This window comes from Rhinoderma darwinii, chromosome 1, assembly GCF_050947455.1.
Source record: "Rhinoderma darwinii isolate aRhiDar2 chromosome 1, aRhiDar2.hap1, whole genome shotgun sequence".
NCBI lineage: Eukaryota > Metazoa > Chordata > Amphibia > Anura > Rhinodermatidae > Rhinoderma > Rhinoderma darwinii.
Window position 1 is genome coordinate 475356099 of NC_134687.1, and position 27865 is coordinate 475383963.

The window sequence follows — 27865 nt, forward strand, 5'->3', positions numbered from 1 at the left end:
CTGTCTGCCCAAATAAGGTATGTCCATCGATCGCGTCACAGCCCTGTGACGTGATCAATGGGTGGTCCCCCTTCTCATTTTCCCTTTGAATGCTGCGATCAGCTTTGATCGCGCCATTCAGAGGGTTAACGGCAGAGAGAAGAGGTTTCTCTTATCTCTGCCATTAGAGCGGGCCCGCCAGCTGTGTATTACAGCCGTTGCCCTGCTCCTGAACGCACTTGTTGTGCCCGCGCGATCAGCATGACGTCTATACGCGTCATGATGCAGCAATGTCCAGCCGTTCATAACGAGCATAGACCTCATGCGTCCACAACCGGTTAAAGAAAGTAAGCAAAAATCTGTTTGTATAAATCATACACAAAATATATTTGGTTATGTGAAAGCTGACATAAAAAAATGTCAAATGTATTTACACCATTATATTCAATTACAAGAACGCAATACCATATTTACAATATAAATATTGTGCTAGTCATATGTGCTGTAAAAACAAAAGCCATGGAAAAGATGATAATGCCTTTGTGACTTGGGGTAGCTAGGTTACTCCAATAGTTTTTTAAAGGGTAGTTTCATTCCATGCTTTACGTAGTCTGCTCCATGGCGCTCCAAGGACTGCAGCAGTTATAAAAAAGAAGACGAGAATCACTGCTTTAGCCAAGGTCAGATGTTGGGGTTCTCCTAAAAATAAGACAATTATAGAAATGAGCAAGTAATCCTTAATCAGAAAGACAAATATTTGTACAAGAGGACAGAGTATAGGGAGCTGATCTGTAGACCTGCAATGCATGACAGAGCTGCTATACAGTGCCTTATTTACAGGACTCCTTTTTTGTTGCGGTTCTTGCTGCAATTTTTGTGATCGTGGCAAAGCCGCAACATTTTTGCAAAAAAAGCGAAAAACAAAAACTCATGTACAAAGGCCTTTGAGAGGGCCTCTGAAAAATTAGACCTGGAATCTAATTGTTTGTTATAGGTAATTTGTCTTTTCCTTTTAGTTTTGATAAATCTCTCACGTTATGTGTACACACACATTTATACACTGTTAGTGTGTTATACAGAATGTATGCTGTGATTCTACCAACTTGGCAGCAAAAGATGCACACACACAGGAGATGCAGGTATTGAAGAGACAGATCGGGTGACGCACTCTATAGCTCTCCCTTGGATAACAAGCTACTTGTGGATAAAACATTGCACTTTTCAACGCTCGTCAAAAATGTTAATTTGTGTATATTTATTTAATATGCATTTGTATATCATTTTTTTATTGTATAAATACCATTTTAAACAAGTCAAAGCAGAAGTATTTGTAATGGCTAAGCAAAATGAATTATAATGGGTTAAAGAGGCTCTGTCACCATGTTATAAGTGCCCTATCTCCTATATAAGGAGATGGGCGCTGTAATGTAGGTGACAGTAATGCTTTTTGTTTAGAAAAACAATCTATTTTAAACCACTTTATGAGCGATTTTTAGCTTTATGCTAATGAGTTTCTTAATGCCCAAGTGGGCGTGTTTTTACGTTAGACCAACAGGGCGTTGTACAGAGGAGTGTATGACGCTTACCAATCGGCGTCATACACTTCTCTCCATTCATTTACACTGCACTAGCGATATAGTTATATCACTATGTGCAGCTACATACACAAACACTAACATTACTGTAGTGTCCTGGTAATGAATATACAGCACTACCAGCCTGGACGTGATGTTTATTCAGAATCCTGACACTTCTGAATCTTTTCTGAGATTCCAGCAAGGCAAGCGTAATCTCGTTTGAAATGACAGGTTAAATCGTAATCTCGCGAGATTACGCTTGCCTTGCTGGAATCTCACAGAGAAGATTCAGAAGTGTCAAGATTCTGAATAAACATCACGTCCAGGCTGGTAGTGATGTATATTCATTATCAGGACACTGCAGTAATGTTATAGTGTGTATGTAGCTGCACATAGCGATATAACTATATCGCTAGTGCAGTGTAAATGAATGGAGAGAAGTGTATGACACTGATTGGTCAGCGTCATTCACTCCTCTGCACAACGCCCACTTGGTCTAAAGTAAAATACACCTACTTGGGCATTAAGAAACTCATTAGCATAAAGCTAAAAATCGCTCATAATGTGATTTAACCTCTTCCCGCTCTGCTCCGCAATAGTACGTCCTGCAGAGGGGTTAGTTCCCGCATCCAGACGTACTATTGCGGAGTAGTTCCCGGCGCACACTGTCCTAACGGACAGTTTCCGGGAACCGGGAGGTCAGCTGTCCCTGACAGCTGACACTCCAGCCTTGCCGGTCAGCGGACTATCGCCGCTGATTTCGGCAATTAACCCCATAAATGCGGCGACGGATTGCCGTCGCCGCATTTAAGTGGTTTGAAGCACATCAGCAGCCCCCACGAAGTGATCGTGGGGGCTACCGATGCTTGTCGTGGCAATCGGAGGTCAGACAATGACCTCCGGGTTGCCATGTACGGAAGCCTCGGAGGAGCAGCCTCCTGCCGCTCCTCCAAGACTTCCTGTCAGTGTGACTGTCATGTCACAATGAAAGTTGGAGTGCATTACACTACGTGTGTAGTGTAATGTACTCTAGCAGCGATCAAAGCTGCAAGTCTAAGTGTCCACTAGTGGGACAAGTGAAAAAAGTAAAAAAAAGATAATAATTTTAAGTTTAAAAATAAAAGTTATAAGTTATATAAACAAACACTTCATTTTTTTTCCTATAATAAGTCTTTCATTATAGGAAAAAAATGAACACGTTAAAAAAAAGTACACATATCTGGTATCACCGCGTTCGTAACGACCCCAGCTATAAAACTATAATGTTATTTTTCCCGCACGATGAACACCCCAAAAATAATCAATAAAAAACTACACCAGAATCGCTATTTTTTGGTCACCACCCCTCCCAAAATAGAGAATAAAAAGTGATCAAAAAGTCGCATGTTCCCTGAAAATAATACCGATAAAAACTACAACCCGTCCCGCAAAAAAACAAGCCCTTACACCGCTTTTTTGACTGAAAAATAAAAAAGTTACGGCTCTCAGAATATTGTGACACAGAAAATAAATTATTTTATAAAAAAGTGATTTTATTGCGCAAACGCTGCAAAACATAAAAAAACATATATACATATGGTATCGCCGTAATCGTACCGACCCGCAGAATAAAATATAATGGTCATTTATAGTGCACGGTGAACGCCGCAAAAAATAAACTAAAAAACATTGTCAGAATTGCTTGTTTTTGGTCACCCGGCTTGCAAAAAAATGTAATAAAAAGTGATCAAAAAAAATCGCATGTACCCCAAAATGGTACCAATGAAAAGTACAGATTGTCCCGCAACAAATAAGCCCTCACGCAGCTCCGGTGGTGAAAAAATAAAGAAGTTCTGGCTCCCAGGAATATGGCGATGCAAAATGTGCAGAGCGTTCTAAAAGCGGGTAACATCCGACACCATTTATCAGTGCGACACCAGCCACACATCTATGAATTATTATTTATTTACCGCATTTTTATACCCTCTTATTATGCCCTGATGTTCTCCGCACAGATTACATCTGCCCCCACATTATAAACTGAAATACCAGCGAAACCCAAAACAGAAAAACTACCAAGCAAAATCTGCGCTCCAAAGGCAAAATGGCGCTCCCTCCCTTCTGAGCCTTGCAGCGTCCCCAAACAGCAGTTTGCGCCCACATATATGGCATCGCCATACCCGGGAGAACCCGCTTAACGTTTTATGAGGTATTTGTCTTCAGTGGCACAAACTGGGCACGACATATTATGCACTAAAATGGCACATCAGTGCAAAATTTTAATATTCACACCATCCGCTGTGCATTAACCCCTTTGAGCACTATGACTTAATAGCACGTCATGGTGCGGGGGTGATGTATGGAGCGGGCTCACGTGCTGAGCCCGCTCCATACGCTGTGGGCGTCGGCTGTGTATTAGAGCTGACACCCAGGACTAACGGACAGGAACAGCGATCGTGCGGTTACAGAAGCCGGTAAAAATAACAATATACTGCAATACAGTATTGCAGCATATTGTACCCGCGGATCCAATGATCGCTGGTACAAGTCCCCTAAGGGGACTAATAAAATGTGTAGAAGAATTCAAGTTATTAATAGTGAGAAAGAAAAAAAAGTTAAAAAAAAAAAACCTTTTCCCATTTTTCTTCAAAAGTAATGTAAAAAAATAAACAGAATTGATATCGCTACGTCCGTAAAAGGCCGAACTATTACAAGATACCATTATTTAACTCGCACGGTGAACACCGTAAAAAACTGAAATAATTTAAACCGCCAAAATCGCTGTCGTTTTCGTTTTTACCGCACGGCGAAAGACGTAAAAACGAAAACCCCAAAAAATGGAATCAGATTTTTTTCCTATATTACTATATTTTCCAGTTTTTTTACAGTTTCCCAGTACTTTTTATTTCACTTTAAATGGTATCAATAGAAACTACAATTCCTCCCGCAAGAAATAAGCCCTCTCATCACTCTACTGACGGAAAAAGAAAAAAGTTATGGCTCTTGGAAGGCGGGTAGTGAAAAACGAAAATAAGAAAGCAAAAAATGGATCAGTCCTGAAAGGGTTAATTCATTTTGAATGAAAAAAATGCATGACCCCATGTGGGGTATTTCCGTACCCGGGAGAAATTGCTTTATAAAAATTGGTTGTTTTTTTCTCCTTTATACCTTGTGAAAATGAGAAAATTCAACATTTTAGTGGAAAAAAATTGTGATATTAATTTTCTCCGCTTAATTCTAATAAATTCTGCAAAAGACCCGTGGAGTCTATATTCTCACTATACCCCTAGAAAAATTCCTTGAGGGGTGTTTCCAAAATGGGGTAACTTGGGGGGCTTCCGCTGTTTTGGTCTCTCCAGGGCGTTGCAAAGGCGGCATGGCACCGAAAAACAATCCATCAAAATCCGTGCTCCAAAATCCAAATGCCGCTACTTCCCTTCTGAGCGCTGCCATGGGTTCAATCAGCAGTTTATTACCACATATGGGGTATTGCCGTAATCAGGAGAAAATGCTTTACAAATGTTGTGGTTCTTTTTTTCCTTTATTCCTTGTAAAAATTTAAAATTTCTATGCTTTTTCAGAAAAAAAGTTGATTTTCATTTTCACTGCCTAATTCCACTAAATTCTGCAAAAAACCTGTGTGGTCAAAATGCTAACTATACCCCTAGATAAATTCCTTGAGAGGTGTCGTTTCCAAAATGGGGTCACTTTTGGGGGGTTTCCCCTGTTTTGGTCTCTCCATGGCGTTGCAAACGCGACATGGCACCGAAAACCAATCCAGCAAAATCCGTGCTCCAAAATCCAAATGGCACTCCTTCCCTTCTGAGCCCTGCTGTGGGTCCAATCAGCAGTTTATTACCACATATGGGATATTGCTGTAATCAGGAGACATTGCTTTACAAATGTTGGGGTGATTTTCTTCATTATTCCTCGTAAATATTAAAAATTTCTATGTTTTTTCAGAAAAAAAGTAGATTTTCATTTTTACAGACTAATTCTAATAAATTTAGCGAAAAACCTGTGCGGTCAAAATGCTAACTATACACCTAGATAAATTCCTTGAGGGGTGTAGTTTCCAAAATTGGGTAACTTTTGGGGTGTTTCCACTGTTTTGGCACCACAAGACCTCTTCAAACCTGACAAGGTGCCTAAAATATATTCTAAAAAAAAGGAGGCCCAAAATCCACTGGGTGCTCCTTTGCTTCTGAGGCCTGTGCTTCAGTCCATTATCACACTAGAGCCACATGTGGGATATTTCTAAAAACTGCAGAATCTGGGAAATAAATATTGAGTTGCTCTGGTAAAACCTTCTGTGTTACAAAAAAAAAATGTATTAGAAATAAATTTCTGCAAAAAAAATTACATTTGTAAATTTCGCCTCTACTTTGCTTTAATTCCTGTGAAACGTCTAAAGGGTTAAAACACTTTGTGAATGCTGATTCGAATACCTTGAGGGGTGCAGTTTTAAAAATGGGGTGACTTCTGGGGATTTTCTAATATATAAGGCCCTCAAAGCCACCTCAGACTGAACTGGTCCCTGAAAAAATAGCCTTTTGAAATTTTCTTTAAAATATGAGAAATTGCTGCTAAAGTTCTAAGCCTTGTAACGTCCTAGAAAAATAAAAGGACGATCAAAAAATGATGCAAACATAAAGTAGACATATGGGAAATGTTAACTAGTAACTATTTTGTGTGGTATTACTATCTGTTTTACAAGCAGATACGTTTAAATTTAGAAAAATGCTAATTTTTGCAAATTTTTTCTAAATTGTGGTGTTTTTCAGAAATAAATACCAAAATTATCGACAAAATTTTTTCACTAACATAAAGTACAACATGTCACGAGAAAACAATCTCAGAATCGCTTGGATAGGTAAAAGCATTCCAACGTTATTACCACATAAAGTAACACGTCAGATTTGAGAAAATCGGCTGGGTCCTGAAGGCCAAAACAGGCTGGGTCCTGAAGGGGTTAAAATAGATCGTTTTTCAAAATAAAAAGCATTACTGTCACCTACTGTCTCCTTATATAGGAGATAGGGCACTTATAATGTGGTGACAGAGCCTCTTTAACTGTTCTGTGGGTTGGTTTTGGTAGACACTTTGACAACTTGTTTATCTGCATGGACTACGGCTCTTACCTGTGTAATACTTAGTCAGTGGATATGCAAGCTGCTGCCAGCACACGTCATTCTTCTCACAGTCATATTCTGTATTTGTCATTTGAAATCTAAATGTATAAGGAGGATGATCAGTACTCAAAGTTGATAGCGGAAGGATACTCTAGTAGACTAAATGGTTTGGGCGCATAATACGTTTAAAGTGTAACTAAATGTTAAGAAAAAAAAACTTTTGATATGTCAGAAGTTTTAATCGGTAGTGGTCCGAGCACGGAGACCCCAACAATCGCGAAAACGAAGTAGTTCATAGTATTGATAAAAATTAGATAGTGTTAATTCAGAGGAAGGAAAAACCCCTATGAGGTATTAACCCATTGCCTCATATTAGGGAGGAAAAGTCTCAGTACTATCCATTTATATATTTGTACATTGTAATTAGATTGCCCATAAGCAGTGTTCTTTCCAAAAATAGAATAAAAAAACATTAGTAGAATTGCTGTTTTTTAGTCACCACACCTCTTAAAAATAGAATAAAAACGGATCAAAAAGTCGCATGCACCCCATGAAAACTACAATGAATTCCTCAAGGTCTCTAATTTCCAAAATAGGGTCACATTTGGGGGGTTTCCACTGTTTTGGCACCACAGGACCTCTTCAAACCAGACATGGTGTCTAATAAAAAGGAGGCCTCAAAATCCACTAGGTGCTCCTTTGCTTCGGAGGCCGGTGTTTCAGTCCATTACCGCACTAGGGCCACATGTGGGATATTTCTCTAAACTGCAGAATCTGGGTAATAAGTATTAAGTTGCGTTTCTCTGGTAAAACCTTTTGTGTTTTACAGGAAAAAAATGGAATAAAAAGGATTTTCTGACAAAAAAAAAAAGTAAATTTAACCTCTACCTTTGCTTTAAATTCCTGTGAAACACCTAAAGGGTTAATAAACTTTCTAAATGCTGTTGTGAATACTTTGAGGGGTCTAGTTTCTAAAATGGGGTGTTTGATAGGGGTTTCTAATATATGGGCCCCTCAAAGCAACTTCAGAACTGAACTGGAACCTAAAAAAATTAATAAAATTGAGGCAATTCTTCACTTCTTACATTATACTGATAATGAGCCGTGCCCACACCGAGATGACCCCAGTTTTGACCGTTTGTATAAACGGAGACCCCTATTAGACCGTTTCAGTGCCCGGTTTTCCCAAGCATACACCCCCGAGAAGTGTATTTCTATTGATGAGTCCTTGGTATATTATGTGTCAAGTACAAGACAAGAGAGATGTCCTTGTATTGACAACAATACATGGCAACACCAGTACCCATGTACCTGGACGAGGTACCAGTACAGAGACCGCCAAACCAGACTGCATCCTGGACTACAATAGGTACATGGGAGGGGTGGACTTGTCAGATCAAGTCCTGAAGCCCTACAGCGCCATGCGGTGTGGTATAAGAAGCTGGCCGCGCACATCATACAGATGGCATTGTATAATGTGTACATGCTATGTCGATGTACAGGCCAGACAGGAACTTTCCTGGAATTTCAAGAGGTGGTTATCAAGAACCTAATCTTTAGGGACCAAGAAGGGGGGGCACCCAGTACTTCTGGAAGCATCGTACCAGGGCAACACTTTCCAGGAGAAGTTCCCCAAACTGGCAAGAAGGGAAAAAGTCACTACTCCCTCTACTCAGTACTGCCCCCCTATATTTCACACATATTATTACTACTTGCACATTATACACTATTCATTTACTTTTTACTACATATCCCATGCACCACACGCCACTCCCCTCAAGGCTAGTGGGAGTGGTTATTATTATTTAAACACACCTGTGCACTTTCTTCAGCAGCATTTTTGACCTGGCTGCATCCTGTTGGGATTATACCTACCTAAATTTGTGAGTATGGCCATTTTTTGTGTTTTTATCTTATTATATGTCCCACTTTTTTTCTGTGATAAATTGAAATATGTCAGATTTCAAAAATAGGCTCTGAGCCTTAAGGCCCAAACTAGGCTGCGTCCTTAAGGGGTTAATCTTATTGTTTTTTTTCTGGTTTCTAACTCTTATTTCAGCTAGATATACACTACTGTTCAAAACTTTAGGGTCACTTAGAAATGTCCTTATTTTTGCAAGAAAAGCACAGTTTTTTTCAATGAAGATAACATTAAATTAATCAGAAATACACTCTATATATTGTTAATGTGCTAAATGACTATTCTAGCTGCAAACGTCTGGTTTTTAATGCAATATCTACATAGGTGTATAGAGGCCCATTTCCAGCAACCATCACTCCAGTGTTCTAATGGTACATTGTGTTTGCTAACTGTGTTAGAAGGCTAATGGATGATTAGAAAACACTTGTGCAATTATGTTAGCACCGCTGTAAACAGTTTTGCTGTTTAGAGGAGCTATAAAACTGACCTTCCTTTGAGCTAGTTGAGAGTCTGGAGCATTACATTTGTGGGTTCTATTAAACTCTCAAAATGGCTAGAAAAAGAGAGCTTTCATGTGAAACTCGACAGTCTATTCTTGTTCTTAGAAATGAAGGCTATTCCATGCGAGAAATTGCCAAGAAACTGAAGATTTCCTACAACGGTGTGTACTACTCCCTTCAGAGGACAGCACAAACAGGCTCTAACCAGAGGAGAAAGAGAAGTGGGAGGCCCCGCTGCACAACTGAGCAACAAGACAAGTACATTAGAGTCTCTAGTTTGAGAAATAGACGCCTCACAGGTCCTCAACTGGCAGCTTCATTAAATAGTACCCGCAAAACGCCAGTGTCAACGTCTACAGTGACGAGGCGACTCCGGGATGCTGGCCTTCAGGGCAGAGTGGCAAAGAAAAAGCCATATCTGAGACTGGCTAATAAAAGGAAAAGATTAATATGGGCAAAAGCACACAGACATTGGACAGAGGAAGATTGGAAAAAAGTGTTATGGACAGACGAATCGAAGTTTGAGGTGTTTGGATCACACAGAAGAACATTTGTGAGACGCAGAACAACTGAAAAGATGCTGGAAGAGTGCCTGATGCCATCTGTCAAGCATGGTGGAGGTAATGTGATGGTCTGGGGTTGCTTTGGTGCTGGTAAAGTGGGAGATTTGTACAAGGTAAAAGGGATTTTGAATAAGGAAGGCTATCACTACATTTTGCAACGCCATGCCATACCCTGTGGACAGCGCTTGATTGGAGCCAATTTCATCCTACAACAGGACAATGACCCAAAGCACACCTCCAAATTATGCAAGAACTATTTAGGGAAGAAGCAGGCAGCTGGTATTCTATCTGTAATGGAGTGGCCAGCGCAGTCACCAGATCTCAACCCCATAGAGCTGTTGTGGGAGCAGCTTGACCGTATGGTACGCAAGAAGAGCCCATCAAGCCAATCCAACTTGTGGGAGGGGCTTCTGGAAGCATGGGGTGAAATTTCTCCCGATTACCTCAGCAAATTAACAGCTAGAATGCCAAAGGTCTGCAATGCTGTAATTGCTGCAAATGGAGCATTCTTTGACGAAAGCAAAGTTTGAAGGCGAAAATTATTATTTCAAATAAAAATCATTATTTCTAACCTTGTCAATGTCTTGACTATATTTTCTAGTCATTTTGCAACTCATTTGATAAATATAAGTGTGACATTTCATGGAAAACACAAAATTGTCTGGGTGACACCAAACTTTTGAACGGTAGTGTAGATCTTTCACAGGATTTATTTAAGATGTTTTTAAAAATGTCCGAACTTTACGGGAAAAAAAAATAAAAATCTACACATGAACACATAATTATTATAATGAACCCAGTTTCATATTTAGGGTACCTTGTGACGCTCAATGGCATTTGGGCTGGTACTCTGATGAACTGCACAGAGGCCGTGAGTGGAAGTGACAAGTTACAGGCAGACACACAATATACATTAGTGGTCGAGAAGCTGAAAAAAAATAAAAAAATGAAAACAATTATGAACAGAAATATAGACTTTAGAGAAAGCATGTGAACCTGATCTTAAATTGGGATAGATTGCCTCAAAAACCTTTTTGATTTGAAAATTAGGACGCTATTAAAGAGTTATTCCCATGACAGACAGTGATGGCATATCGCTAGCAATTTTAATCCCTGAACAGCAGCAGTCCTGGCCACCGGCTTTGCAGGGAGCTGCAGCACAGCTCCATCCAAGGTAGTTGGGCTATGCTACAATTCCCTGCACAGCCTATTGTCGAGAGCATTGCTGTTAGGTCCCATGCACACGGCTGTGCCCGTAATCACGGCCCGATGGCCGCCCGCATTGTCAGGCCGTGCTCCCATACAAAGTATGGGAGCACGGCTCTTAAAATGCAAAAGAACGGATATGTTCCATAATTTTCAGAACATTTCTACGGCACGAACACCCATCTGTAGCGATACGAAAAGGTATCCGCGGCCAATAGAACTGAATGGGTCCCCAATTGCGGACCGTATTATGGTCCGCAATTATGGAGAGTTTTTACGGTGATGTGCATGGGGCCTTAGGCCATGTTCACAAGGGGCGAATACGCTGCGTAAAAGCACTCAGCGTATCCGCCCTGTGCACCGCAGGGAATTCCAGGCAAAAAAGCGCACCAAACTGTGGTGCAGTTTTTCGCCCGGAAAGTTCGCTGCGGAAATCTGCTGCATTAACCGGCCTGCTAGCAGGCCGGCCTCCTGGGATGACATTTCATCCCAGGAGACCGCTGCAGCAGTGGTAACATGGGATAAAGCATCATCCCAGGAGGCAAGTTTGGAGGAAGAAACACAGGCTCCCGGGTAAGTATAATGGGGTTTTTTTTTATTCAGAGTTGCGTTTTTTGCGGCAGAATAGCTGCGAACCCGCCGCAAAAAGCGCAACAACTGCTATTTGTTGCGGGTTTTACCTCCCCATTGAATTCAATGGGGAAAACCCGCAGTGAATATGCAGCAACTACACAACTTGACATGCTGCGGAATAAAATTCCGGAACGCAGGTCGATTTCTGAGCGTTTTTTTACGCTCAGTATTTACACAGCGTGTGGATGACATTTATTCAATCTCCTACACTGTATCCGGCTGCATTTTTTTCCGTCTGCAATTCTGGACGGAAAAAACGCAGCAATTCCGCTACGTGTGAACAAGCCCTTAGGGTAAAAACTTTGAAGGGGATGCAGGGCTAAAGCAGCACTGCGGCCCGCCCGTTCAATCTCAGAACAGTGGGGGTATTAGCAGTCGGACCCCCACCAATCAGAAAATGATGGCATATCCTAGCAATATGCCATCACTTTCTGTAATAGGATTAACTCTAAGTATGCACAATTTTAGCCACCAGTATGACTATGAAAGCACTTTACACAGATGCCTAAACCTAGTGGCAAGTCTATGTAACTATAGAAGAGACAAGTTAAGGGCTGTCACATCAAAAGTTGAGACAGAGGTAAAAAAAATATATAGTATATGTACATCTAGACCTACTTTATTACTAGTATAATGCCTCTTGAAACCAATTTTTAGGTGGAAGGTTCTTACTATAGCTTCTCCAGTATTAGGCCCCATGCACTCGACCGTAAAAAACCTCAGTTTTTGTGGACCGCAATCGCGGTCCGCAAAAACGGACCCATTCACTTTCATTGAACGCGGACACCTCTCCGTAGCACTACGGAAGGGTGTCCGTGCCGTGGAAATGTTCCGGGAATTATTGAACATGTCCGTTCTTTTTCATTTTGCGGGCCGTGCTCCCATACTTTGTATGGGAGCACGGCCCGAAAATGCGGCTGTCAGTCGGCGGGCGGCTGTGCCCGCAATCGCGGGCCGTGATTGCGGGCACGGTCGTGTGCATGGGCCTTAAGAAAGCAAAAAGTGTATCAAGAGATACATAGAAATATTTCATGGCACAGACCTAACTTTAGTTGCCAGGATCTCTTCCTGGGGAATGCCCTCCACAGCGCCTGTTACAGTTGTTAAGATCTGAATGTTCATGTGTGCTGGAACCTTTAAACACATTAGATTTTCTGTAACACAGTTCTCTGTACATGTTGCATTGGGTTCTTCATCTATGGGTAAAAATACCAACTTAAAGAGCTTTTCCGGTTTAAAGTAAATAAAACAGAAAGATTGTATAAGGAAAAGTTATACAAATACTCTTCCCACCACAACCATTTTTCGGATTTTCACTTTCGTTTTTTCCTCCCCATCTTCCTAAAGCTATAACTTTTTTATTTTTCCGTCTATATAGCCATAATGAGGGCTTGTTTTTTGGAGGACGGCACATTTATTGTATCATATAGGGTAGTGGGAACCTGAGAAAATTTTTATTTGTGGGGTGGAATGGGGAACAATAGCGATTCCTCCATTTTCTGGGGAGGGTTAAGTTTTTACGGCATTCACAGTTCTTATTTTTTGGGGGGCGAGCTGTAGTTTCTATTGGTACTATTTTGGGGTACATGAGACTCTTTGATCACTTTTTATTCCATTTCTTGTGAAAGAGGAAGTGACCAGCGATTCTGGCGTTGAATTTTTTTTTTTTAATGGCATTTACAGTGCGGGTTAAATAATGTTATATTGTAATAGTTCGGACAAGACAATGCCAGTTATATTATTATTATTTTTTTTACATTGCACATGGGGGAAAATAGTTATATATGCGGTCATATGTGTACACGATTTCTGGTTCAAGTAATCGTGAGACTAAAAGTTAAATAGAGTTCTCAATCGTGTCACGGGGGGTTGGCAATGGCATTTTAGAGAGGGCCGCCCCACTGTTTCTAATAGCTTAGATGCCATGGTCGCTATTGACCACGGCATCTAAGGGGTTAAACTAGTGGATCTCACTCGTTACACTGAAGTGTCGGCTGTTACACATACTCGTTCCATGGAGCGGGCGCAGCCCATGAGCCCGCCCCATACTTCCCTACCCGACCACCGCCGTAAATATACGGCGGATGTCGGGAAGGGGTTAATAATATTCAACATTTACAAGAGTCTTTATTTTTTTTGGTAAGTGAATGGGACTAAAAAAACTGTAAAACCGAATACTCAGATATTGCTACAATTCTATCCAGCCTATGCAATCCTCTGAGGTAAACAGGATGGACTCCGGGCTAATATATTTTCCTACACAGATACATTATAGCAAACTATCAGGACAGACAAGAGAAGCAGCTAAACACATCAGCATGACAAGAAGATTACCAATGGGCATTTTTTTAATTTATCTTTTAAAGTACAACGTAAAGCTATCCCCTAATTTTCCTACAAGACGCTCTGATAAGTAGCTGTAAAGATAAAAGTTAATTGCGTACCTAACTTTTCAGAATAAGCCGTCATAGGTGTGTACATGAGGAATTACAATTTCTGGCCATTATATGACTTGTATGTGGCATATTTTTTTTTTTTTTGCGAATTCTCCGTTTTTTCTCAAAGCTAGTGAGCAGAGCCTAACAGCTATCATGTCTTCTATAGACTGCACACAGAAAAAAGGAGAATCCTGTACTCCTATCTTCACATATATAGAAACAGCAGCACCATGGAGGACATTGTACAGCAGTACGGATTAGTGTAGCTGAGAATCCAGCACTGGGGTGACATAGAAATCTTACCATCAAGTCTGTGTGTTTCACTCTGCTCCTACTTCCTCCCTCTGCTCTGCCCTCCATAAACTTACATGTAGAGTGTGGTGCTGAGTCACACTTTCTCTCTGCTCTCTCCTCCTGCTCCCCTCTCCATAGTCTTATATAGTAGGCAGTGAAGAGATGGCCAATGCTTGACAACAGAGGGTGGACAGCAGATTACAGGAAGGGAGACACCTAGTGGCAGTAACGCTCAAAGAATTTGTATGCATAAATCAACTACATTTTAACAGTAAGTAAATTACAAAGCTGTTTTAGATCACATATACACAATTTGAAAAATGAGTGTCCATTTCATGACTTACATATTATAGATACCCATTCGCTTGGGTCACTGACATTGGAGTTTCCTCTCATGGATATGTGACTGACAGAAGGCAGTAAATCCTTAAAGATGGAATTTACATTTTCTCTGCAATACAGAAGAGAATGACATAACACCGGCATTCTAATTACTACAAACAACTTTTTTTTTTTATTGAATAATGTGAAATATTGTACCCAAGTGAGATTAGAGGTCGTTTTTATTGTTTATTTTTTTAATTTAAAGGGATTTTCCAGCCACTAAAAATTGATGGCCTATCCTCAGGATAGGCCAGCAATAGCTAATAATTTGGGGTCCAACCTTCGGGAGCCCCACCGATCAGCTGTTTTGAAGGGGCTGTGAATGGGAGAGAAGGCTGCAATACCCATGAATCGCCGCTATGGTGCCTCCATACCGTACCATATTGCAGAGTTATTCTCCCCTAGAAAAAATACTTGTAGGGTAAAACACATCCATAATATGGCATCTGATGGAGAATATCAAGATTGTACAGAGCCGTAATACTGTTGTGTGCACAAGCCCCAGTAATGCAGGAAAGGAATTTGGGTGGCTTGATAGAGTGTACTTGAATACACTCTGGCTCAATATTTTGATGGAGTGTCTGTGAGTCTGTCAAAAATACTGTTTTAAAGGGGTATTCCAGTTATAAGTTACCCCCTATCCGTAGGATACAGCTGGGACCCCCACCGTTTACGAGAACGGGGGTCATGAATCCCTCGTTTGAACCGAGCGGCAGGTTGCTTATACGCACTGGTGCTCCATGCATTTTGTATGGGAGCGCCGGAGATAGCCGAGTACAGTGTTCGGCTATTTCCGGCGCTCCCATACAAAATGAATGGAGCACCAGTGCCCCCGTATAGCTCAGTTAAGAAGGTGTTGTATAAAAATAAATAATCCCTTTAATAAGTTAGCACATGGTATTGGACTAAAGAAAATATAACGCAACAATTCAAGATTATTACTCACTTTAGCTGTGTGCAGTTCTCATTGACCATTTGGAAGAGACATCCAAAAAATGAATTTTCTCCAAACAGAACAGATGTCCGAGTGATGCTAGAGCATGAGCTGTTCAAAACTGAAATAGATTATATTAAAAGACTATTCACAATTACAGTAACTTTAATAACACAAAATCATATGGTACCCATTAAATATATCAGATCTGTGTTATGCATATATTAAACAAAAAAATAATTGTACCTGGCTTCCAGAGATTGAGCGTGCTCTTGGTAAATGGTGCACTACCACTAGCAGTGATTACAGGTTTTCCAATTTGGTAGCCTGCAAGAAAAATAAAACAAATATATCATAATTAAGTATTACAACTGAGAACTATTGCATATGGATGGGATTCCTCAAGTCTTTCCGAGTTTACCCCACCTCTTTACTTTTGATTGACAGCTCCTCACCTCCCCCAGCACACAAAATGCTGGGGGAGGGGAGTGCATTGATGTCCTCTTCTGGTGTGTGTGCACAAAGGGACACCGGATTATTACTATAAAGGGCGCAAAGGTCCCTTTGTGAGCACACACCAGAAGAGGACATCAATGCACAAGCGCGGGATTTTGTGTGCTGGGGGAGGTGCGGAGCTGTCAATCAAAAGTAAGGAGGCGGGGTAAACTCGGAAAGACCTGAGGAATGAAGATTTGACTCTTGTGCTCATTAGCATACAGCGTGGGAACACTAAAAAACTGAATACTAAAGCTACAGAGCCGACTAAGATGACAATTCTAGGTTATATAGAAATGATTTTTCACCCACTAGCACCAGGTATTGCTGGTTTAATAGGTGAAATGCTGGTGACAGATTCCCTTTAAAGGGGTTATGTGGGGACCAAAAATTATTAGCAGTGTACTCACAGCAGTATGTGAGTAGACTGCTAATATACATTTCGGTCCCCCGTCGCTCTGATTATAAGATTTTAATAGATTTTTATAGCGCTTGCGGGGGGCCGACAGTCTATATGCACAGTCTTTCTTCATGACGACACGACTGGCCGGCCACACGACGAAGAGTCATGAAGGAAGACTGTGCAACTAGACTTCCGCTCCCCCGCCAGTGCTATAAAAATCTATTAAAATCTCATAATCAGCGCGACGTGTATATTAGCGAGTGTACTCACATACTGCTGTGAGTACACTGCTTATACTTTTCGGTCCCCACATAACCACTTTAAACCATTTTTTTCAGACGTATAGCGCCCTTTAATTAATCCGTACCCCCCACAGCCATTTTCACATTTTCTTATTCTCCTCCCGGCATTCAAAGAGCCATAACTTATTTTTCCATCGACAAAACCGTATGAGGGCTCTTTTTCCGCTGACACGAGGTTGGAGATTTTAATGGCATCATTTAATGTACTATATAATGCACTGGGAAGCTTTTAAAATCATTTTTTGTGGTGTGGAATGGAAATAAAGACTGCAATTCCTCCATTGCTTTTTAGATTTTGTTATAGTTTGCTCGTGTTACTATTTTACCAAATTTGTTCAGTGTCGCCATGAGACCCATAACTTTATTTTTCTGTCGATGGAGATGTGTAAAAGCTTGTTTTTTTTTGCAGGGAAAGCTTTTAAAAATTAATTTGGCGTACAGGCAACTTTTTGATCTCTTCTGTATTCCATTTTTTTGGGAGGCAAGGTGACCAAAAAACGTCGATTCTGGTAATTGTTTTCATTATATGCCGGTAACAGCGTGGAATAAATAATGTTATATTAGAATAGTTTAGAGTTTTACATGAAAAGGTTTCTTTATAAAGTTTGAATATTTTTTTTTTCTGTATTCCTAAAAACTTGATCAATTTAAAAAAATGTTTTAGTCCCACTAGGGGACTTGAATATGTGACCGTTGGATCGCTGGTACGGAACACTGCAATACTTGTATGTAATGCAGTTTATTGTGCATTTTACGAACTTGCTTAATAGGACGACCAAGATGACAGACCCGGGGGCCTTCATTAGGCCTCCAGAACCATCGGCACCCCACATTTGATTTGCGGGGGGTGTTGGGGTGAGAACTGTTGTCTAATAACTAAGAAGCTGCAGTCACTATTGACCGCAGCATCTTAGTGATTAAACGGCCAGGATCGGAGTTATCTCAAACCCAGGCTGTTCGAGCAGTGTGCCAAATGTAATACACAGCTGATACCCGCAGTGTATGGAGCAGGCTCAGCCATCTGCTGTACATGTGTCACCACTGCGCAGAAGGGCTGAGGGTGCACCACTAGCAGTGCTAGATCCCGGTACCTAAGAGACATAAAAATGGCTGCCAGTCCCCAAAGGCTTGAAGTATATTTCCACGTAAGTTATTTTTTCTTACTTCTTTTATATTTAAACTGTGTAGAGTGGAAGAGGGAAGAAGTGGCAACCTCCTTGTACATGTGACCAATATTTGTCTAGAAGTTTCTGACTAACTGGACTTATTTTATAGTTTACGATTAACAATTTTTATACCTGGATTTCCAGAGAGGACATCTCTCGTACTGTTGCTAGTTCGAAATGTAGCTGTAAATCTTTGCTCTAGTTTTGCTGTGAAAAGAATACAAAAAAGTTACCATTTATTGCAAAAGATTAAGTGCAATAACCCATAAAGAACAATCAAGCGTTCACCTTCACAACCTTATTTTTCCCTACTAAAGGAGTAAAAAGATAATCAGCTGCACATGTGTCACCCCCTGCGGGTAATCAGGCCATTTGTTGACGGGTACCTGGACCTCGGAGATTTTTGGTCTCTTCGGTTGTGGCATGTATGAACTCTGCACACCTTCCATTTTTATTTTAGGAGATGTTGTACGTTTCAGGCTCTGCTGGGGTTAGACTTACAGCCAAACATATGACGTTTTATGCATCTTTTACCAAACCTCACGCTTTGATGCAAAATTGCATGAAGGCGTCTGTAATTGTGGAGTGCTGCGTGGCATTTTCACAACGTCCTAGACGTCTTTTATTCAGAAAATATATGGGTATAGGGTGGATATAATAGGATTTTTTTTTTATTCCAGAATTCATGTTATATTTCCCCAAGTTAAAAGTGTGAAAATTGGCCCAACAGAGAAAAGGATTAATTGGTTAAATAAGTAAACATGCAACTCACAGCCAAAGTAATAAAAATAATGATACCCTGATGAGTTAGAGTGATATTAGCAGTCTCAATGGTGACCTGGATTTCCTTTATTTTATTGGCTTCCCATATAAATATGTAGTCTGCTGACACATTCACTTCACAATGAATAACTTCTGGTAGGGCAGGTCCTACAGAGAGAAGAAATGTTACAGCCAAAATATTTTATCTACATTTATATAACAATACAATAAGAATGTGACAAAACAAAAACATAATAATCAATGACACAATTATTATTATTTTTTTGGGGATTAATGCCATACCTGTCGAAACAACATCTTTTGTAATGTTTTTAATCTGTATTTTAAGAAGAGGTGTACCTGAAATAGACACAAAAGGGTTTTATTGTTTAAAGTACTACTAAAATAAACCAATGGCAGGTTGAAATGTCCATAACAGTCTTTGTGGATCTCAATCCCTCTGCAAAATCTATAAATATCTTACAATTGGCACAAGTATTATGTTTTGCTATGCCCAAAATCATTGAGATTTGTAAAAAAATAAAATAATAAAGAACTGACCTCCAGTGCCATCATTAAATTTGACATCATTTAAAGGAATTGTCCAGGCATCTGAGCAGACTGTTATATCAGTGACGCATGTAGCATTGAAATCTTGAAGATAAGCCACTGGTGCATATCTCATGCATGTCCCAATACCAGATTTCTAGGGGAGGGAAAAAACATTTTTCATTGACTCATAACATATCAAATGCACATTCTATCTCATAAATGTGAGCAAAATGAAAGCGGGCTTTATACAGTACAGTACCGTCAGAGGAGCAGAACAAGGGAAATCCGGAAGAGATAGTTCCGTTGCACCATGGACACCACCAGCGGCCAATGGAACCTATTGACTTTAATGGGTTCCATCGGCTTTCCCGTGATTCTACCAGAAACTGAAGCTTAGCATACTGCGCTATTGTCTCCCGTAATCTCTGCCGGACAGGCGACTGAGGTCCCTAACAGTTTTCAAAGCAGATGTGAACAGAGCCTTAGACCGTCACTATGCTGCTAGAATTGTTATTGCCAACTTTCAGTACTGTTGCTGTCAAGTGGAAATGGAAGACTCAACTCCAAAATGTTTTTCACTTGCCTTTTTTTTATTTTATTAAATAGGCACTGTACTTTGAATAAACTTTGCATGAATCAATAGTACAAGTAAACATAGGAAACTTTGTAATATATCTTATTACAAGAAAATGCCTCTTTCTCCACTCATCAGTCCCCCCCCCCCTTCCTAACTGTTCACTCACTCTGAATTTACTGTTTTCTCCCATCTTCTCAAGATAAGATAGACATTCAAATAACTGAGTGTTTAGGTTATATGCTGCCCATAGAAGTCTATGGGAAGCGAAGGGGGGGGGGAGCGATTCACACAAAGACGCTGATGCTTCTAGAAAGTGTTATATCCCACCCCAGTGCTGGATTCACAGCTACACTGTTCATTACTGCCATGTAATCTCCTACATGCTGCTGCTGTGTTATATATATATATATATATATATATATATATATATATAATAGATAGAGATAGAGAAGAACAGGATTCTCCTATTCTCTATGTGTGCCGTATATATAAGACATGATAGCCCACTAGTTCAGAGAAAACTGGGAACGAGAGAGAGAGAGAGAGAGCCTGCAGAGGGGAAAACTGTGAAACTTGTACAATACAGTCATATAATGGCCAAATATAATGTTATTTCTCATGCACACAGCTTATTCTGAAAAGTCACCTGAAACGGCAGGTACCCTTTAAGTTTGGGGGTATGTTAAAAGGTTATCCTTAATTGGCAACCCTACAGTTTTATTGTACTGTTGTCAGTGAGGACGTTCATTAGGGCTCATAAATCAACACTGTCTTAAGAGTAAATTGGCCTTGTCCATGGCAACTAATCTGACACAGGAGACCAATTTGAGCGTTTGTATTTCTAGAGCCAGCTACGCCATTGCTCTGCGATAACAAAACATTACACATATAAAGAGGTTTCCCTTTTCAAAATGAAACTTCAACCTGTGATGAGCTGATTGCTGCACGTCCGCCTCCAGAAACCTCTGGTTATCAGCGAACATCACCGGGACAAGCTGCACTCGGCCACATACTACTCCAGCAGTGGCAGATAATCACACTATGTATGGCCACCTATAAAACACTTCCACAGATCAGGAGAGCTCAATCATTTGGTATTGGGCTTTCCTCTAGAGAGCAATTTATAAGATTGTCTAGGTTGACTGCTGTACTCTTGCGTTTAATTTATATGGAAAAATCAGTGACAGTTTCTCTCTAAGGGTCAGTTCACACAGAGTTTTTTGGCGCTTATTTTTACAAGAAAACCGTGTTGGAATCAGTGCCAAAAATGGCCGAAATCACCTTCCTATTGATTTCAATGAGAGGCACTTTTTTTCCCGTGGCGGCTTTTAGCCGCGCGCAAAAAAACCCCCAAAAAAACGGCATGTCCTCTGTTGTTGCGGTTTTCGCCTTTGACCTCCTAATGAAATCAATGGGAGGCAGAAAAACCCCACGGTGCTCGTTTCTGAGTGTTTTTTGCCTGTAATAGTTGCATTAGCTTCAATGGCCGTGGGCAAAAAAAACTAGGAAAAATACATGCAGGCAGTTCAAAATCTGCCTCAAAATTCCTGAAGGAATTCGGAGGCAGATTTTTTTTTTTTCTGCCTGCAAAAAAACTCTTAAAAATGTATTTGTGCCCAAAGCAGGAATAACTTTGTCTCCTTTTCAAGCGTGTTAAATTGCCCATACGCTGTAACAACTGCCCAGGCACAGACCAATAATAAAAAGGAAAATCAATAATAGAAATCTATCTCCGTGTACATATGGACATTTTAAACCTGAAGCAGATGGAAATTCTACATTGGGTAGATAAAACAAATAGATTTACATAATATTACTTCAAAAGGATTATGACTGGCACGTGCTCTGGTAGTCTCATTCAGAACAGATCAATGCAATATTGTAATTGTATACATAAGAGTTCAGACACCAGAGGGCCAAATCTTAAAATAGGTAGATTATACACACACAGTATATATGAATGATCACACCAGTCGGTGGTCCAGGGCAAGCAGTACCTGTGGAATTGTAAGATATTCATTGAATCCACCGACATCTATTAATATTGCATCTCCTTGTTTATAACTACTGAGGGCTTTTCCATAAATGGTCTCGAAGCTCAAATTAAAAGATGGAGTCTGGGGTGGGGTTCTGTGCAAAATCAAGAAAGGAAAAAAAATTATTAGTCAGAAATAAAACAAAATCTAATAGACAAGATTTATTTTCCCATTAAAAAGTTATAGTTCACCTTTGGTTGCATGTACATCAATACCTGTGGTAGCGATCATATAATAGAGCAATAGAGAGGATGCCAGGGGAATCTGCAGGCAGGCGCACACAGAGTGCAGTCTGATCATACAGTTCTTAACATGTACCCCTTTTATTATTTATTAGCAATATGAATGATTTTAAAAGCAGTAAAGTCTGTATGAATGATTTTAAGCCTCTGTGGACAAAGCACTTAAAAGGGGTTTGCCACAAACACATGTATCCCCTATCCACAGGATAGAGGACGCATGTGTGATCACTGGGGGTCCCCCAGCGATGAGGAGAACAGGAGACAGCAGTCCCGGAAGGGTCATAGAAATGGATGCAGCACTGGTCTTGCATGCGCACCACTGCTCCGCTCTCCTCTACGCTGGGGGCCTCAGCGGTCGGACCCCCAGCGATCACACATGTATCCCCTACCCTGTGGATAGGGGATACATGTGTTTGTGGGAAAACCCCTTTAAATGGCACCTAATGAAATCAATAGGCCAGGTCCCCCAGAGGGAGAGCCCAAGCAGAAGATCGACCTCTACTACATCATATACCCAAATAGGTCATGTGAAAGGGGGTTAAATAAAGCAGAAAATGATCTTTAATGTGTATATAGATGGAAACTTACTCCGTGTATCCCTGGTAGAAATAGCCCTGAAAAGGGGAATTGTCCATGGGAGACTGGACACACAGGAACGGAAACCAATCGGGAGCATGGTTCTTCTCCTGAACACTACAAAGCTGGTCAAAAGGCGGAGAGACATTTCCACCAAAAACACCAGAGTAACAGGATCCATTGAACAGTTTTTTCATGCTTAGGTTGCACTCCTGTCAAACATGTAAGTAAATAGAATTTATAAATATTATAAACTATTTGAGAAACCAAGAAAGAAGACTGAGCTCTTCAAATAGAACCAATTTCACATCAAAAAGAGAAATACCATTATAGAACATCAAGGCTGATATTATGGAGTAATTCAATTAGGAAAGCAGAAGTCAGTAGCACAATAAAGTTACTCATAAGAACGGTACAAAGCGGTCCCTCGGATGTGGATCAGACAGCAGTAAAAGTCCCTTTACTCAACCAGTATGAAGGACCCGTACGCTTCAACTCGATGACATCTCAAAAAGGCGCACAGCATGCAGAAACTTTGCTGACCTGTATACTGGGTAAATAAGGCGGCTTGTCCTATGATCATTTTAGTGCAGCTGTGTGTTCCACGTTGTAAGAAATTAAATTATATAAAGGTTGTAGATATAAGGGTATATTCACACGCTGCATTTCTCTAGCTGAAATTTCTGCAAATGAAAATCTGTTCCATACATCTGAATGGGGTTGTTTCTGCTGCAAGTCCTATTCAGCTGAATGGAACAGTCGCAGAAATTTCTGCAACGTGCGAATATACCCCAACAGTGTATTTTATATTAACCTAGGCATATACAGTATAATAAAGGACTGCTTTATGTGGGGAAAAAAAAAGGACTGTGCATTTTACTGCCTGCCTGAAAACATTATAGAGTCTAAGGAATAATATTCCACTTCAAACTAAGCTTTTCTTTCTTTGGGAACATTAAACCTTTTAGATCACTAACAAATGTACGAAATGATAAATATACAACAATATTTTTTTACAGAAAATACAAGAACATGACCAGAAGAAGCAGCAAATAATTTACCTGATCACAGCAGCAGCGGACATCACAAGCCCCAGCCGTTAGATTACAGGGACAGGGTCCTAGTGGTTGGTATACTTGGTTGGGTATCACGGTTTTATTATCTGTAAAACGAGCATCTTGTAAACTTCCAAATAAAACTTTTCTACCATTTAGTAAAGATATGCGCACATTTTTAGTAATAATTTTATAAATCCATATTCTTCATCATAGCAGATAACAGGTGCATCCTGCATGTTAGAGACACACAGGACCCGCTGACACTGAACCCATCAGGTCCGCGGGACTAACGGATTCAGATAGTAGCGAAATATACAGCTGCTTTGTATAGGGAATACAGAGCAGCTGGATGTCAAAAAGTAAAACAAATTTTTAATAAAGACTATTTATAAAGTTACACCAAACACACTGACTGAACTATTTAATAAAAGAAAAAAATTGCCCTCAAAAGGTGTACATAGCCTTTAACATAAATGCACAAAATAGATACACATACTTTAACATGTTAGCTTTTTTTGTTCATATTCCAATATTCTTGTTTTAATAACCCTTATAAAGTGGATTTGTCATAAAAATATGCTGCCCTATTTAGGGTTCAACGATCTATTATACTAAATTGCACAAAAACAGAATATTGTGCCATTTATATAATAGCCAAAAAGAAAGAATTCAGTGGACTTCAGAGTTAAAATTCTGCTGTATACGGTATATGAGCCACGCGCTCCCCCTGGCTCCTCCCACCACTGTCACTGATGATTGATGGCCACCAATATGTACAGGCATATACCTCAGAGGCTGTCAATCATTGGTAAGGGGGAGGGGAATACATTACGCTCATAGTCCGCTGTATTCTTTCTACTAGACTATTAACATCATATTTTCATGACAAATCCACTCTACTTTTCATGTACAGTCCAACCTACAAGAAAATTGATGCAACAACAAGTAGAGAAAACATGAAAAAGTCTTTATTGAAAAATCACAATAAAAATATGAATACAGAATGGTTAAAACAAAGAATCCAGAACCTACAGATGGTAACAGGACTGGTCGCTGAGTGTCACAAAAAATGCAGATGCATGGACTACAACGAGGTAAGTGAACATAGTATATGTAAATATGTATGACAGACTAAGTAATATAGTATGTTACATGAAATGCCTCCAGTTGAAGTCAACATGAATATAGCACAATCAAAAGTCATGAAAATATTGAGGGACATAGTATACCCATTTAGCAGTTTGCTGTAAGTAACACCACAGCGAGCGTCCACCCATACGCTCATTTCGGCGCTAAATGCCTTCGTCCGGGGGTCCTGTTGCTGCTTTTTTGGTTTAATTTTCATGTACAGTGTGAACCAAAAACATGGTACCTTGTTATACCAAGATATCCTTTACCACAGTACATATCTAGCACAGCTCTCAATGACGTAACGGTAAACGGGCCCTTACCTGAAACAATACCTAGAAAAGTGGTATTGATAAAGATCTCTGCATGAATGAGCATACTGGTAATGGTTCGGTTATTCTGACAGGCAGTGACTTGAAGGGTTTCCACGACACATTGAACCTTTTGACAGCAATTTGTTTCATTGCCTGAACATAAGGTCAAATTCTTACTGAAAGTCACCGTAACTTTAGCCTGTAAATGAAGTACAAAATAGAATAGTAATGATTGGATCTTTCCATGTATACATCTGAAACACTTTATGTAGAAATGACCTAGCAACTTGTATATATGCCATAGACGTTGCGGAAGTTCTCATTATACAACAAACATTATTTACAAAAAACTGGATACCCTTTTAAATGCAATGCATTCATTTAAAGGGGAGATACAGGCGTAACAAGTAACCATGGGACCTCAGCAAAACTTAGATTGTCACCCATCTCCACAATGACAATCTTCAGCAGAAAATGAGGACAGAGTATAAAAAGCTTAGAATTATGTTGGTCTTCCCTGTTTCTTCTTCCACACTCCATAGTGACTGCTAAATCTGTTACCCTCATAGTGACGCCCAAGTCTGACTTTCATAAAAACATATCGGAAAATGGGTTCAGAAATGCCAGCTCTGACTACTTTCCCAAATGAAGGTGGCCATGGTGCTCTTTTGAGTGGCACCAAAATGTAATGGGAAGGAACAAGTCAAGTCAAAGTTCAGGGACCCTATATTTCAGAAAATTTGTTTGCCTGCCCCCACGACAACCCCTTTTTTTTTTAATTTTAGAACTTTTCAATGAGTCATGTTATAAAAGTAAGTTAGGTGGTAGTCTGAACTCTGAGACCCCTACTATCGCGGATAATGAGACTGGTATGGGGACGTTGGAAATCCCTCAACGCACTCATTCCACAGTTTCCAACAGCCTCATTTCATTTCCAGGGAATAGGGCCGTCTGGTTGACAGATTCTAAAAGTAAAAAAAAAAGGGTTGTCGTTGAACAACCCCTTTAACATTCTCTTTATTCCTCTTTCATATTGTATTTTTACTCACCACAGTATCAAATGATTCCAGACTTAACAACCAGTTCTCTGTTGTATTCTCTCCATTACAACTTGGTAATGGTACAGAAGCTAGAATGAAAAATAAAAGAAACAAATGATATACACAAATGACCTGAGCACGTCATTAAAACCTGACTGATGTTGATACTCACTTGTATCGGCAATGACCGCAAGAGATAACGTAACAGAAGATACATTTGCCACAAGGAACGTTGTCATTTGCGGTCCAGACAAAAAGACTTTGGAAGGATAGAAACCTAAATACAAAAGTACAAAAAGCTTCAATTAAACTCTATCCTTTTGTTACGTATTTTAATAAAACTAGGAAAAAAAAAAATCTGAAATCAAGGTCCCGTCCCCCGCGGGGTCCAGCCATGTTTTCCAGGATGAAGAAAGAAAGGCAAAAATTTAAGGAGTGATCCTGTAAAATAAGTAAAAATGATGGCCTAACCTTAGCACAGACCATCAATATCTGACTGCCCCCCGAGTGGTCAGCTGTTTAAAGGGGCCGTGGCGCCCTAGCGAGCGAAGCTTCCCCTTCAATGTGTTTATAGCGCTGTACAACGCAGTCACAGATGTAGTAGCGGTGCAAAGTACTACAGTTTCCTCCTATTCAAGTAAATGTAATACTGTGCACTGCCGCTACAAACCAGACGGTGTTGTGCAGTATGAAGCGGTGTAAGAAAGGAAGGGGAAGCGACACTCACTAGATTGCCGTGGCCACGTCAAACAGCTGGACGAGAGTCGGATATTGATGGCCTATCCTGAGGACATTTTTCCAGACAACCCTAGACAATCCGCTTTTGTTAGAACGGTCCTCTGAAAATAAGCTGAACACCTTGTATCCCAGCAGCGTTCTGCCCCAGCAATAAACTGTGATTTACAGGGGTACCTGGCTGGCAAGTTTTTATCACCTGTATTGCCATAACAGAAAAATTTAATCATTGCACAGTTCCTGTTGAAATCAACGGGCTATCCGTGTAACACTGGTACCTACCGGTCTTTGTGGCAGCCCCACATTGGCATTCGTTGCTGTTATCAATACAGCCAAAATATATGACAGTCTGTACTCTGTTAATGATGATCACACAGAGGCTGTCACATTGTCCTTCATTAGACTGACTGGGACAACCAATGATGTACCACTATTGATGGTGCTTGTATGCTGTAGGGGGTGCCTCTAGGGATGGAGGGATGGATGGATGGATTTCCAATAATTATATCTTTTAATACAGATTCCCATAATTTGGTCACCTTCATAAAGCAAATTATAGAGAGCTGATTACAAGTGTATGAAGCAGCAGAGTACAATAAACTACAATGTCTCCCTAAGGAAACTAAAGCAGAGGTCTCGTTTTTTAAAGCCCCAATGACTAGAACGTTCTGCTCACCTATAACTGACTGTGCCCCCGCCTGGGCTATTACTCCAACCACCGCCAACATAACCAGACGCAGAGCACCCGGAGGAAACATCGTAGCGGCCCTTTTACTACACAATACCGCGCACCCACGTTGCTAAGGCGCCATGACAGGTCAGCGTTGCGTTCCACGGTAACCAAGAGAAAGATCGACCAATCAAAAAGAGAAAGCAGATCACATGAGCTGCATTGGCGCTCAACAGCCAATTAGCTACCTGAAGGAAGTGTTTGAAGGG

At 40.4% G+C, this 27865-nt stretch overlaps 1 protein-coding gene across 1 annotated transcript; it reads right to left on the minus strand.

Moving 5' to 3' along the window:
- Window positions 1-376: 376 nt before the first annotated feature.
- TCTN2 (tectonic family member 2) lies at window positions 377-27865 on the minus strand. Its single transcript, XM_075833763.1, has 18 exons — window positions 27603-27865; window positions 26364-26468; window positions 26201-26280; window positions 25161-25350; window positions 23713-23813; window positions 22664-22863; window positions 21795-21927; window positions 19230-19374; window positions 18972-19028; window positions 18705-18836; window positions 18039-18113; window positions 15787-15867; window positions 15553-15661; window positions 14567-14673; window positions 12533-12686; window positions 10469-10579; window positions 6677-6765; window positions 377-678 (listed from the first exon to the last, which is right to left on the minus strand). The coding sequence occupies exons 1-18, from the start codon at window positions 27682-27684 to the stop codon at window positions 557-559; spliced, it is 2073 nt and encodes a 690-aa protein (XP_075689878.1). The 5' UTR covers window positions 27685-27865; the 3' UTR covers window positions 377-556.

Bases quoted from the DNA above. Each gene is read 5' to 3' on its own strand.
- TCTN2 (XM_075833763.1), bottom strand. From the start codon at position 27,684: ATGTTTCCTCCGGGTGCTCTGCGTCTGGTTATGTTGGCGGTGGTTGGA. The intron at 12,687-14,566 runs GTAAGTCATGAA...TTTTACCCATAG, and splicing joins CGAATGGGTATCTATAATAT to ATGAAGAACCCAATGCAACA. The intron at 10,580-12,532 runs GTCTGTGCCATG...ATTTTTTTTCAG, and splicing joins ATCCTGGCAACTAAAGTTAG to CTTCTCGACCACTAATGTAT.